Source organism: Physella acuta, unplaced genomic scaffold, assembly GCF_028476545.2.
Source record: "Physella acuta isolate Inbredline_101_S28 unplaced genomic scaffold, ASM2847654v3 ptg001650l, whole genome shotgun sequence".
In the NCBI taxonomy this organism is placed as follows: Eukaryota; Metazoa; Mollusca; class Gastropoda; family Physidae; genus Physella; species Physella acuta.
Genome location: NW_026733164.1, coordinates 1 through 15,000, shown reverse-complemented (window position 1 = coordinate 15,000; position 15,000 = coordinate 1). Strand labels below are relative to the sequence as shown.

General features: G+C 36.8%; 1 protein-coding gene across 1 annotated transcript; it reads right to left on the bottom strand.

The window, feature by feature from the left end:
• Positions 1 to 5,214: 5,214 nt before the first annotated feature.
• LOC131929560 (large ribosomal subunit protein mL49) lies at positions 5,215 to 10,559 on the bottom strand. Its single transcript, XM_059285827.1, has 4 exons — positions 10,409 to 10,559; positions 6,999 to 7,197; positions 5,702 to 5,850; positions 5,215 to 5,412 (listed from the first exon to the last, which is right to left on the bottom strand). Exons 1-4 carry the CDS (start codon positions 10,520 to 10,522, stop codon positions 5,263 to 5,265), a joined length of 612 nt encoding a protein of 203 aa, XP_059141810.1. The 5' UTR covers positions 10,523 to 10,559; the 3' UTR covers positions 5,215 to 5,262.
• Positions 10,560 to 15,000: the final 4,441 nt, after the last annotated feature.

Sequence of the window (15,000 nt, the reverse complement as noted above, 5' to 3'; positions counted from 1 at the left end):
TTTGATGGACATCTATAAATAGGTTCTTCTTCTTCGTTCTTAAATATTAGTGTTGAAGGTGATCGAGATTTATCTGCCAGTGGGTTTGAACTCGAGACTTTGTTCGAATTTATCAACCATGAGCTTTTTTTGCCGACTCGACCACGCCTCCAACACAATTAAGCGTTACGTGTCAATTGGTTATGCGCCATTGAGGCCATTGACTCCGATTTCAGCCTGCTTTTCTTTTTGGATTTGCTTCCATAGCCTTTGTCCAACCAAGAACAAACTACAAGGCAGCAGTTGTTTATTTTTGGAGTTGTCTCTCCTAGAAGAGTGGCTGTCCCCAGCTAACGAGCCTCATCTGCCCGAAGGTTCGAACTCGAGACTTTTCGGTTTAGCAACCATGAGCTTTACCGACTCGACCACGCCGACCCTCTATAAATAGGTTGATCTCCTCGTATTTACGGAGAAATTGTTAGAAACTATTCGCGTTATATATATATATATATATATATATATATATATATATATATATATATATATATATATATATATATATATATATATATATATATATCAGAGGCGTATCGAGGGGGGCGGGGTGACACCATTTAGGGGTTGACACCAAGGCAAAAAATAGTAAAAATATATAGAGAAAAAATTGAGGGGGGGGGGGGGTGACACCATTAAGTGCCGCACCGGGTGACACCCGACCTCGCTACGCCACTGATATATATATATATATATATATATATATATATATATATATATATATATATATATATATATATATATATATATATATATATATATATATATATGTTACGGTCAAAGCCCGAAGTCGGCCAATGCTAGGATTGGCCGGCCAATCCGCGCATTGGCCAATATCGCCTCCCATAGGTCGGTCAGAGTCCGAAACTTTGCTTGATTTCGGCCTTTGGCCGGCCAATCCGCGGACTGGCCATGGTGGACCGGCCAAAGTCTTAATTAGAAGATCATCTGGCTAGGGACGACCGGCCAAAGTCCGAATTAGAAAATCATGAGCAGATTTTTTTTTTGCCGTAAGGATCATGAATATAAGTCTTTATTGATTATTAATTAAAGTAAATGACAGAAACATTCAAATTTTTTATTGTACTATAGTCTCAATCTAGCAATATCATCACTTGTTACAACAAGTTGAACTTTTATGGCATTTAGAATTACATAGCAGCTTGTTATTTTTACACTTGCAGCGATTTGTTGTGCACTTAGTTGTGCAATTGCAGCGAGTGTAGCCTTGGCCCCCAGTCAATGATTGTGAAGATGCGATGGTTCGTACTGATTTTTCCTCAGTGCCAACTGACGACAATAAGAGCAGTTTTTCGTGAAGAATTGAAAACTCACTTCTAGCATACAGTTGTTTTAGAACACCATGTTCCGTTACTAATTTGTAGAAACCGCCCTCGACGCTCATGACAACTGCAATCACACTTCGGGGACTGTGACCTCTGTTAACATCTGGAAAACTGATGCGTACATTGTCACCCACTTCACCATCTTTAAATTTTGTATTTGATGTTTTAAGCATCTTAGCACCTTGAGTTTGCAAGCCAGTATGAGCTGCTGATCTGTGTTCCATGATGTCTTGTTTGTTGTGACACAATCTATACAGAATCTGTTGGCCACATTATTGTCATGCAACTGGTCTGGGCGTTCCGCCACGGCAGTAGATGTGTTAGCTGAGGATGTCGTTGCATTTATGGGAACCTCCATTTCTTGTTCAATTTTCTCAAGATCTTCCTCAGTAACTATTTTATCGAGAGCCCATATATGGAAACTAACATGGATTTACATTTTTCTCTTTTGACAGCCATCTGCTATGTCTGTCTCATTGTCTGACGGCCCTTTTGATCCAGGTCGCCTTGCATATAGAATGCTATACAAACAAGAGCATAACAATACGTTACTCTCAATGAAAATGCACCCAGAATAATGAAAATGCGATCACAACTTAGTCTAGATAGAACATTGGCCAGGACATCCCGGCTAGTGCGCGCATTGGCCGGCCAATGTACAAAATACGCTGTCAAGTTTAAGCGCTTCGGACTTTGGCCAATACGTCCCGGCCAGTGCGCGCATTGGCCGGCCAATGTACGAAATACGATCTTAGTGCTTAGTTCTTCGGGGTTTGGCCAAGAGAGCCGGCCAATGCGCGGACTGGCCGGCCAATCCGCGCTTTGGCCGCACTTCGGGCTTTGACCGTAATATATATATATCTATATATATATATATATATATATATATATATATATATATATATATATATATATATATATATATATATATATATATATATATATACATTTCTGTGTGTATGCTTTTCAGCTAATGTCTGAGGTCAGCTGAATTTGGCTCCTGAGCCGTAAGCGGCCCTTTTTACTGAATGACTGTGGTTCTACTTGTTGAGATTGAAATAGCCTTACCAAGAAGAGGATTGAATTGTCAAAATTATTATTTTAGATTTCATTTATATGAGTATTTTTCAGACAGTAGTCTAAATATATGTCTCTAAAATATTTATTTTTAAATGTGCGAAGTAATTTTAATAAAATGTGATGAGTAGTCCGCTTCGAAAACAATCTCGTAACTTTGTTGCACTTAGTTAATAATACTAGGTTGTCTCCCTTATTTTCTAAATTAGAATTGTCTCCCTTTGTTCCCTCAAACCCGTTCCCCAAATGAAGTAGGTCAGCAGCTGACCTGTGGGCGGGTGCATTGTAGGTGACACCAGGTGCAATGTAATCCCTGTACTTAACCAATCCTAACCTCACCGGTAATTAATAAATATTTCACTTCAAAAGAAACGAATCTACGCTTTAAAAAGGGCAGAAGCTCTTTGATTTAGCAGATGTTGATATAAAGTGATGAGCCTCCCCCTGATTTGTGACAAAACGGACAGTCGCTCTCGTGTTGATCAGTTCAGGGTCAAGTTACCTACATGACATTTGATTGCACTTAGTTTTTTTCTACACCTACGTTTTCTCATTAATTACCCAACTGATAGCTGTCTAAATTACACAGGGGGGAGGGTGGGGGAGTTCATGGTCATATTCAGTATTGACGTCATGTGACTTCCGGTTAAAAAAAATGCGGAGCAGAGATTAAAAAAAAAATCAAAACAAACCAAAGCCATATCGATGTTGACGTTGGGGGTGTCGCCCAAATATAGATAATTATCTCTTGTTAATTAGCTCAGTGCAGCGCCCCTGCACAAAAAAACCTCCACACCACTGCGACGTCGAGTACCATAATTAAACATCCGGCATCCATTATCTTAGATTAATTAATTAATTAGGCCTATGTTTTAATAATAATAACAAAGGGGTCATCCGTAAACTACGGCCCGCTTTTAAAAAACGACTTTTGTTCCCCATCACCCCTCCTGCCCAGAGGCGTAGCGAGGGGGGTGCGGACCGCACCGGGTGACACCTTTAGGGGGTGACACCAAGGCAAAAAATAGCAAAATATATAGAAATTTGAGGGGATGGGTGCAAATTAAAAGTTTGAGGGGGGGGGTACAAATCGAAAATTGAAAGTTTGTCCCCGGGAAGGGTTGCTACACCTCTGGGTGGTGACACCATTAAGTGTCGCACCGGGTGACACCCGACCTCGCTACGCCACTGCTCCTGCCTCCTAGTATAGCATCACACCCCAGACTACTACACCCCTCAAGTTTTCGATTTTTTTTTTTTTTAAATTGAGATTTAGGGTCGGCGTGGTCGAGTCGGTAAAGCTCATGGTTGCTAAACCTAAAAATCTCGAGTTCGGACCCTCGGGCAGATGAGGCTCGTTAGCTGGGGACACCAACTCTAGGAGAGACAACTCCAAAATCAAACAACTGCTGTCTTGTAGTTTGTTCTTGGTTGGACAAAAGGCTATGGAAGCAAATCCTAAAAAGAAAAGCAGGCTGAAATCGGAGTCAATGGCCTCAATGGAGCATAACTAGTTGACATGTAGGGCCTCAGAGGCGTAGCGAGGGGGGTGGGGGGTGGACATATGTCCCCGGGCGCCGACCTTAGGGGGCGCCAAAATGCGTTGGAGAAACAAATCAAAAGTTTGACGGGGAGGGGGTGCAAATCGAAAGTCTGTCCCCGGGAAGGGTCGCTATGACTCTGTAGTCTGGCCTATACTTAATTGTGTTGGAGGGAATCCCTTGCAACACTAAAATTAAGAACGAAGTAGATTGAGATGTATTTCTAAAATATCGACTGAGCTCGATCAACATTGAGTATATAAATCTGAACAGTCCCTTCCCCCCCCCCCCCTCATAAAAATCCAAACCATCCCTCCCTCCTCGGTGTGTGACATTGCTCATGTAAGACCCCCTAAGTAAATAATATACCTTTCGATGTCGGTCTACGGGGAGCGGGGGGATGAAGTATTTCTACCTGACACAGTAGTTAGTGAAATAAAAGGCAGCTGGGTTATAGAACTGACCAAACTATCCCTTTAAAACTTTAAAAAAAAATTAAATGCCACTCTGACCTTGACCGCCATTTCTAAAAAAAGATGGCTACCCCCCCCCCCCCCTCTATAGTTTATAGCTGTAGCCTGGTAATGAATTCAGTTAAAAAATCATAGGGATCAAAGAACATCTTACGTACATATTTAAGCTAAGGATTGAACTCTTCAATCATTGAGATGTTCATTATGTACGGTACTGATTAAGGTATGCACTTCACAAAGTCAGTAACACAGCAGTGGTTAAGGGAATCATTATCTAAAGATAGTGGCAGAAATATAAGGGGAGATCAGAAAGTATGGGGTGAAGGATGGCACCACAACTTAAAGTTTTATTAACAGGTTTCATATCTTTTTTTTAAATTATACTTTAGAGATAGGTTTAATTTTCCTTTTTACTTATACTTTTGAAACAGGTTTATTTTTTTTATAATTATACTTATGAAACACTATAACTTAACAGTTTAACAGAATGAGAACTATCTCAAAAATATATTAAAAAAAAAAAAAAAGAAAAAATGAAACAATTTTGCCAAAGTATAATTTAAAAAAAAAAAAAACTCTTTCAAAAGTATAATCAAAAAAATAAAATAAAAGCCTGTCTCTAGTTTAATTATAGTGTTTGCTGATTTGTAATAAATAGTAACACACATTCATATCAAAATAACACACGCATTAAAACATGGATTGCTACTAATTCATGAAAAAAATTAACATATAGAAAATAAATAGAGACTATAAAACTTTATTGTTTCTTCCTATCCACAAAAGTAACAACTACATTCCTCTTTCCAACAAAAACTCTGCAACTAATGGCGTATGCATTCCTCGGATACGGATGAACCGAGCAACCTCATGGACCTGTGTCCTGATTCTTGTAATGCCAGTTTTATTTTGAAGATACTCTCTCAGCTGACATTCTAATGACTTTAAAAAAGGAAAATTAAAAAAGCATTTCAATTAACATGACTTGAATTCAAAAGTTTTAATAAACAGCTGTAAAATAAAAGGGTGTATCAGTTCTCTACTATTTTTAACTGCCCACTCAAGGGAAATAACCAATTTTTTGGTTTTCTCACTTGGAAATATTACATAATTAAATTTGATCAAGTAAATTTAACTTCTAAATTATCTTTCAATATCAAACATTTTTAATATTAGTTTAAATACAACATAATTAAAGTAATAATGGTCTGTAATTAATAGGATAACTTACCCATATATCACCTTCAATTTTTTTTATGATGACAGAATGATTAATTTTCCATGTTAATTGCACTCTTCGTTTTGATTTCTCTGGATAAACTGGCAACATATGGTTCTTGGTTCGACGCACTAAAAACGTTTGCTTGGATATCAGCTCATCTGTTGACCAGAAAATTTAGAATTAGAATTTAGCATTTGGAAATACAAAGAACAGCATGAATGTATATGTTTAAAATTACTTTGGAATAATTCATTCCTTAAAGTTTTTAAAAAAATACAATTAAAAATGTAAGCATTAAGTTTGTTTTGTTGTAGTTGTGATTAGAAAATTATATATTTAAAGACAATTAGAAAACCACAGCAACAAACATTAACCAGATTTTGTTTTAGATAGTTTATTCAATCTATTATAGATAATGTAAAGCTTATTTGTTTTAGTAAGCACTAAGGGTCATCCAAATATATTAATTTTAGACAATGCCCCCCACATACACACTTTTTTATCAGCCAGGATTGGGTTTAGGAATTGGGTTAGGTTTAAGATTAGGGATATGGCTATGGTTAGGGAGTGACCTAATCAAATGGGTAATATCCTGACCCAAGACCACCTTGGCTTCATGATCCCTATTTATGTTTCTTTCATCACATTCATTACCTCTCCCCCTTCCTGGGAAGCATAAGTTCTTGTTTCTGACCAAATGACCCATAGGGCAGATATAAATAGAGCTCATCAGTTTCTTGACCACAGTATTTGATGTATGGTGTGATCAGCACTATGTTCAACATTCTTTACTCTCCCTAACTTGAGTCAGGTACCTATTAGAGCTAGGTGGACCTACAGACTTAAGTCTGAACTCCAAACTTTCAGGTTAGCAGTTGAAATCTCTACCACCTGGGCATACAGTCTCAACCGATTCAGGGTGATTGCAATGAATGGATGAAATTCTGTACTGAACTGTCATTACCACAGTAAGTACACAATCTTATCTGTTTCACATGATTCAGGATGATTGTAATGAATGGATGAAATTCTGTACTGAACTGTCATTACCACAGTAAGTACACAATCTTATCTGTTTCACCCAATTCAGGGTGATTGTAATGAATGGATGAAATTCTGTACTGAACTGTCATTACCACAGTAAGTACACAATCTTATCAGTTTCACCCAATTCAGGGTGATTGTAATGAATGGATGAAATTCTGTACTAAACTGTACATTACCACAATAAGTACACAACATTATCTGATTCGTAGAGATATTAATGCTTGATCTTTTACATGCGAGGTTAGAGTTAAGTTTGTACCATTGGGTGGGACCCAGCCAGAGGCTGTGGGATACATTTCATGCTGAGGTGCCTCAGGGACAACAGCTTTGGGAAGAAGCGGCTCAACATATTTAAACTCATCGTACGACACTTCAAAATTTTCAATGTATTCTGGTTTCTCTCTTGGTGTATATTTTGCTTTTTGCAAATGTGTTAATGATGAAAGGAATCGAGCAGTCTGCAAAAAAAAAAAAAAAGTAAATTTTTTTAAATCATGTGGAAATCATTAACAGTATTTGTTTAATTGATAATTATAGTTTAATCAATGCCAGATTTATTTAAACTAGATATAGATCTAACTCAAAATAAATTGCAACATTTAGATCTAAAAACTAAATAAGAAGTTGCTCGCAGATTTTATAATGCAAGTTATCTTCCCTTTTCCCCCTTCTTGACCATACATCTACCTACACAGACTACAGTAATTTACACTCAGTAACAGTCAACATTGTTAACAGAGTTTCTTCGAGGCATCTCTTCGGCCCCCCGAAATTTTTTTCACCCCCCCCCCCCCCCCGAACGAAATGAAATTTATATAATTTATATAGAAAATATATACTTTTAACAGTGTCCGCCCCCCCGAAGATCTAAAAACTAAATAAGAAGTTGCTCGCAGATTTTATAATGCAAGTTATCTTCCCTTTTCCCCCTTCTTGACCATACATCTACCTACACAGACTACAGTAATTTACACTCAGTAACAGTCAACATTGTTAACAGAGTTTCTTCGAGGCATCTCTTCGGCCCCCCGAAATTTTTTTTACCCCCCCCCCCGAACGAAATGAAATTTATATAATTTATATAGAAAATATATACTTTTAACAGTGTCCGCCCCCCCGAAGAAAGTGTACCGCCCCCCCCCCCCCCCGAAAAAATTTCAAGTGCCCCCCCCCCCCCAAATATAGGCCTAATAGATAATTAAATAATAAACCAAAAGCAATGGCTTACTTAATAAAGTACTATGGGCCAGACATTAACTTTAAACAGTAGTGTTTGAGAGCAAGATTTACTATATAAGCAGTAGCCGTCTGTAAATTAGAGTGATTTCTCCTGAATCTCTAACTATAATTTAACCACAAAAATGTAAACAAGATGGCTGCTAAAGTAAGCGAGATTGGTTGCATCTGCTGAAAACATCCCTAATCTTTATTTATTAGCCTACTGAAAACTTTTAATAAATTTGTTTAAAAATAGGTACATATCTCATTTTTGGGGAGAATTTTTATACCAGTGTCCGATAATAGAATCTTCTTTAACTTTTTAATTGGCTATGCACCAGAGTTCCTCACTAGTGATGAACCCAATAGCGGTCACGTTGTTTTTAAAAAATAATAATTAATTGGTTGTGATATGAACGCCGGTATTATAAAAAAAAAGCTCACAATATTTGATTTCTTTTTTCATAGAAGGATACAAATAATAATACTAAATGCTTTTCTGGCATATATAGCCCAGCCAACAATGGTTTGTTTTTATAACGCGAAAAATGAAAATCCCACCATTTTGCTCGTGGAAAACATTTTAAACAGTAATTTTAAGAAGGTCACTGGAACTAAGACAAAAAAATCATCGAAAGCCATGCATCCAGTGTGTACGTCATATTGTTAGCAAGTAATACTACTATTATTGGACATTGGTATCTAATATCATCCCATTTTTGTAACTTTTAAAACACAAATCCATCTAAAAATGTGAAATATTTACTAAAAGTTAAAGTTAATGAGACAACTTTCTGGCACATTACTAGTATTATTACAAGATCTAGATTCTAGCATCTGCCGATATTATTAAACTTTAATGGAGGCAAACGAGTTGACGAGAATCCTTCCATCATATTGTTGACATGAATCAAAAACGTGCTTTTTTAGATTTTGCAATCAAAACGACCATAAAAATAATAAAAACTAAAAACGTAAGCCTAAAAATAAATCAGATATTTAATATTTTTAGAATCCGTGTTATAAAAGTTGCAAATCCAGAGAACTGGAAAATAATTTATTGAGTTCAAGGCTACATTTCTATTTATTTTCATCAAGCCTAAGTTATAACCTGACGTTTCACAAACATTGATTGAATGTACAGTACAGGAACTCTGTGATGAATTTATGACAGACCCCACATCATAGTCTTTTGTTTACAAAACTTTGCAGATAGTTTTTAAATAACAATGCAAATTTAAATCCCATGACCTAGTTTTCCCTTTTTTTTTGCTTACAAATATCAAATAGAAGAATTTCATTGTTTATGTTGCCATTAGGCTACACGTGAAAACCAAATCGTTTTTGTTCTTTTTTATTTTTTTAGTTACCGAAAATATCAAATTAAAACATCAAATGACAAATAGGCCTACATCCAATCTTTAATAAATTCAGAAAAAACCAAACAGACAGGATTTTATAACCATATTAAATATTAATTTTAACTTCGCCGTGTAGGGCGGGCCTATGATTTTTAAAATATTTAATGGGCCTCTTGAATACCCATGGGACTTGGACTTGGTCGCCACCATTTAACAGTCTCTTAGCCCTTAGGCCTACTGTTAACTACTACTAGATCTAGATCTACTAGAATAGATTTAACTTAACTAGATTAGAATCTAGATTTTAGATTCTAGAAATCATTTCAAAATCTTTAATCTAGTCTAGACTAGGTCTAGATATCTAGATCTAGATTAGTAGTAAGTAGAGTTAAATTAAAGTTAAGTAGGCTAGATTCAACAAATTTGAAAAGACAAAAAAGTCGGTAATCTATCGTTTTGGGTACGTAAAATCGCCCGCGGCTATTAATGTACGAAAACGTTACCTCATTGTTAAAGCTGTAATAGAAGTATATTGTGATTTGTTTGTGTCAAATATTATAGATAAATGAATAATAAACCTAAATCTATGGCTAAATATATCAATATAGGCCGGAAATTAACTTTAAACAGCAGTGTCTGCAAGTAAGATTTGCTATATAAACAGCAGCCATTTGTAAAATAGAGTGACTTCCGCCTGAATCTCGCTATAAGTCTATAAAAATAAAATTTTAACAAGATGGCTGCTATAGTAAATGAGCATGGTTGCATCTGTTGGAAACATCGCTGGTGTTCATTTATTACTGAAAAGTTTTAATTCAATTGTTTTAAAACAGGTACATAAATGAAACAAGGAAACATTTTTATATTTTTCAAAACATAAATCCTCCTTAAAATGCGAAATAATTATTAAAATGTAAGGAGTCACCTGTTTTTCACATTACTAGTCGCGGGCGATTTTACGTACCTAAAACGATAGATTACCAAAAAGTCATTGCTCATGAGTCCATGACATTTGACATGTTTTAATCATAAGTGTAGGCCGATAGTATTATGTAACACTAAGACGAAAGTAAGCATTGTAGTTTTTTACCGTTAATTTGAACACAGTGTTTTCTTGGCAAGTTGTTAACCGTGAAAACACTGGTAAAACATTTTTTGTACATTTTGTGCAGGTGCGAAGGATAAATGTTCCATAGGCAGCCATTTTGAAAACAAAAATCACATCCTCAACTTAAAATACAAAAGAGCTAGGCCCTATTTTTTAATTTTTTTTTTCGCTTTCATTATAAAAATATAGATCTAGATCTAGAGATTTTTAGATCTAAGTCAAACTAGCCATTTACACTTTACAGGGATCCGGACAAAATGCCGAAATAGACAAAAGGCCGGCACGGACAAAAGGCAGACAGGAAATAAGATCGACATCTAAAAGGCCGCCTGTACAAAAGACCGACTGGAAATAAGACAACTAAAAGGCAGACATCCAAAAGGCCGACAAGTCTGACAAGACAAAATGCCGACAAGTTTTATAAAGCAACAAACTACAATTACAGATATGTTTAATTTTTTTATTAAAAACCAGTTACCTAATGATAAAGTTAAAGTACAACATAGAACAAAATGGGGTCTAGTATGATAAATTGTATGCTATGGCACGTAGAAGTTTAAGTCTATTTCTGTTTTCACGTTCTACAATGACATTCGCTATCCTGCCACTTTCTGTAAATGGTTTCTTTTCCTTCTTTTTATGGCTCACCAAGCAAATATAGCATCCATCCTAACTTCCACTCGTCTTTGTTCTTGACACACTTGTATCACTATCACAGCTGAATCAATCAATACAACGAATGTTGTATACAATTTGTTTTACGCAATCCGCAATGGAAGAAACTGAAATACAATTCAATTTTTTTCGCTATAGTAACATGCAGTATAGCGAGGGAGGGGGTGACACCATTTAGGGGGGTGACACCAAGGCAAAAAATAGCAAAATATATATAGAAAAACTTGAGGGGGGTGCAAATCGAAAGTTTGAGAGGGGGGGGGGGGTGCAAATCGAAAATTTGTCCCCGGGAAGGGTCGCTACGCCTTTTTGGGGGGGTGACACCATTAAGTGTCGCACCGGGTGACACCGACCTCGCTACGCCACTGGTAACATGTAGTCCGGTCAAGGCACGTGATCGATCAACTTCATTCGTTGTTTTATTTTTTATTTTTTATTTCTTTGCGAAATATGGTGGTAACGCCACCTATCTGTTTATCCTTTGTTATTTCGACCCGTCATCCCTAGTCGCATGGACCCCATTGTTCACCTGATAATGATAGCAACTAGCATTGTCTATTGGCGTTCCGCCTTATTGCATGTGGCGATGATGCCAGCAGCTTTGGACTTCGTTCTCTGATGGCTGTCTCACTTCGTTGACATAGAAGGAGCGATCAGAGTTTCTTCCAGGCATCCCATCGGGGGGGGGGGGGGGCGCTCCCTCACACCGAAGAAGTCTACCGCCACCCCCGGAACGAAATAAAATTTATATCGAAAATATATACTTTTACCAGTGTCCGCCCCCCCCCCCCCGTAAAATATCAGTTACCCCCCCCCCCCCCCCCGGAGAAAAAAGTCTGGTAGAAACACTGGGAGCGATGAAAACAGTAATGGCCGGATTTCGCAATATTTAGGTGTTGATCCTGAGTGTTTAAGACACTTCCGTAATCTCCAGTCGCTTTGACCCGATGGTTCACCTTATAAGTATAAGTATAGTAACTAGCATCGTGTCTTTTTTTTTTAAATTGCCTCCTTACTACATGCCTTATTTCGATTATTGTCTAAATAGGAGCTATGTAAAAACACATATTTTGCGATATTAGTATTTTAAAGTTTGTCTGCCTTATCGTTTGTCGGCCTTATGGTTTGTCGACCTTATGGTCAGTCGGCCTTTTGGCTATCTGCCTTTTGGATGTCGGCCTTTTGTCCGTGTCGGCCTTTTGTCTAGTCGGCCTTTTGGATGTCGGCCTTTAGTCGTGAATTATAGGCTTATATATTTTACTGTTATACTTTTTTGGAGAAAATAATTTCCTAAATAGTTATTGGCCAAAACGCTATGAGCTGTACTACACGTTGAACGATATTACGGTTGATATTAATTAAATCAAATTAATAATAAATATTCTGATCTTAATTATTCTTAATGCACATAGCTATGGGCGGTTCTCATACAACTCAAAATACACACATGAATATCAGCATATTTTGATATTTTGGCGCATATATACAGTATATATATATATATATATATATATATATATATATATATATATATATATATATATATATATATATATATATATATATATATATATATATATATATATATATATATATATATATATAGGCCTATATATATATATATATATATATATATATATATATATATATATATATATATATATATATATAGGCCTATATATATATATATATATATATATATATATATATATAGTGATTGTGTGCTTCCTCTGTAAGGTACTGGTCTTGTATAATATCGTCCGTGCCCTCCTTTTTACAAGCTTTTATTTAGTTCGCAAACGTCTGTTGGTTTGCTGGTTTGTTAGTGAGTTTGAAGCAAATCTTGTTACTTAATTTTGACCCATTTCTAATGCAACGATTTCGTTCAAACTTTCCAGATTCATGTCAGTGGCACACACAATATAATACAACAAAAACGCTTTTTTATTTGTGAACAAATAATTTTTTTTAGTTACAAAAATTTTCAGTGAAAATGAAATAATTTTAGGAACGAAAACTTTGAATTTTAAATATTGGATTTTTAAAAAAAATCTTAACACCCGAGGAGGTAAACTCCTTATCTGCAGTGACGGGCGGGTACACCCTCTCTTTTTCCTCCCCCAGTCTTTGTTGTCTCTTCAAGCTTTCGCGCGTCCGTCCAAAAATTAATCACCTGTCAGTTATTTGTAAAGGCACTAAGGAAAATTGAACTCAAGCAGCAGACCGCCATCTACATATGCTTGCATTTCTTTTTTAAGCCTGTCCACGTTATTGACCAATCGCGGACAGATTTTTCTTCTGTCCACAAAGTTGAAGCTGACATTTTTTAAGCTTCCGTGACCTTTCAGCATCTGGCAGAACCGTTCTAAAAAGCTCACCTGTAAAAAAAAAAAGGACAAATAAGTGAATTATCAGAGGGATCATAACTATTTTAATCTTCACGTATGCCAGGGGTCGGCAACTTTTTGAAGCGGAAGGTCCAAAAGTTACAATTTTCAAAATTTCCCTGGTTTTAAAGAATCACTAACATTTTTTTTTATTTCAAATATTTTTTTTTATTAAGATTATTAGTATTTGTTCAAGGAGCTGGAGAGCCGAATCTTGATATCAAAAGAGCCGCATGCGGCTCGCGAGCCGCAGGTTGCCGACCCCTGACGTAGGCCGATACATTGTCCCATCAAAGATGTTGTATTTTTCTGATGGCAACGCGGAAATGCCCTAACCACGAATCATTACATTGTCAATAGATCTATCACTAATTCAACTGTGATCAGGGGCGGAATAATGGGGGAGGGGGGGGGGTGTCAGGCCGTTTAGAAGATGTCAACAGAGAGAAAGCGAAACGGTATACAGTGGATACTGTGGAGCCAGCTGGATGACCTGGACTTTGCTGACGACCTGGCCCTTCTTTCTCACACACAACAGTAAATACAAGATAAAACCAACATGGTTGCTAATTTTTCTACATGCCTGGGCCTGAACATCCACAGAGGGAAAAGTAAAGTTCTCAAAGTCAATGCATCAAATAGCACCCCTGGAACAGTTGGCAGAAGCTCTAGAAGAAGTGGATAGATTCACCTACCTTGGAAGTATTGTTGATAAGCAGGATGGGACAGAAGCAGACATAAAAACAAGGACGGGGCAAGGCAAGAGCAGTCTTCAACCAACTAAAAAATGTTTGGGGTTCTGGAGATTTAACCCTTAGAATAAAAATCCGGATCTTCAACACACTAGTAAAACTTATTTATTCTATGGAGCTGAATCATGGAGAATAACTGCTATAAATAAGAAGAAAATACAATCATTTATAAGCTCATGCCTCAGAAATATCCGCGAATTCGCTGGCCTAAAACCATCAGAAATGATGTTCTATTTCAACGGACAAATCAACTGCCAGTTGAGAAAATGGAGATGGATTGGCCACACACTCAGGAAGCATGTATCAAGCATAATAAGACAGGCCCTCAACTGGAATACACAGGGCAGGAGGAGGAGAGGCAGACCAAGAAAGACCTGAAGACGTGACCTGGAAGAAGACTTATGTGCCAGGAGGGACGACAGGCAAACCTAATCTAACCAAAATGAATTAATTGAACATTTATACTCAATTAATATTAATAAATGACGTCATTCGGGGGGGGGGGGGGGAGGGGTTAGAGTCAGGCCTTTTGTGAATCGTCAAAAAAACTTGACGTCATTTATGATATTGGTACATCAAGTCTGTCTTTTATGCATTGCATATTGCAATGCAAATTTGGGAAGTTTTTTGTTTGTGTACACTCCCTCAAATGTTTCTGCCATAGGCGTAAAATGATTGTGTTTAAATATTGGAGTGGCGGTTCCCACTGAAATGTGTCGTTGAGCGCACCGAGAGCAGTGTTACGTACAGACTATTTTAT

Bases quoted from the DNA above. Each gene is read 5' to 3' on its own strand.
- LOC131929560 (XM_059285827.1), bottom strand. From the start codon at position 10,522: ATGGCTGCCTATGGAACATTTATCCTTCGCACCTGCACAAAATGTACA. The intron at 7,198-10,408 runs GTAAAAAACTAC...TTTTTTTTGCAG, and splicing joins ACACTGTGTTCAAATTAACG to ACTGCTCGATTCCTTTCATC. The intron at 5,413-5,701 runs GTAAGTTATCCT...CCTTTTTTAAAG, and splicing joins AAATTGAAGGTGATATATGG to TCATTAGAATGTCAGCTGAG.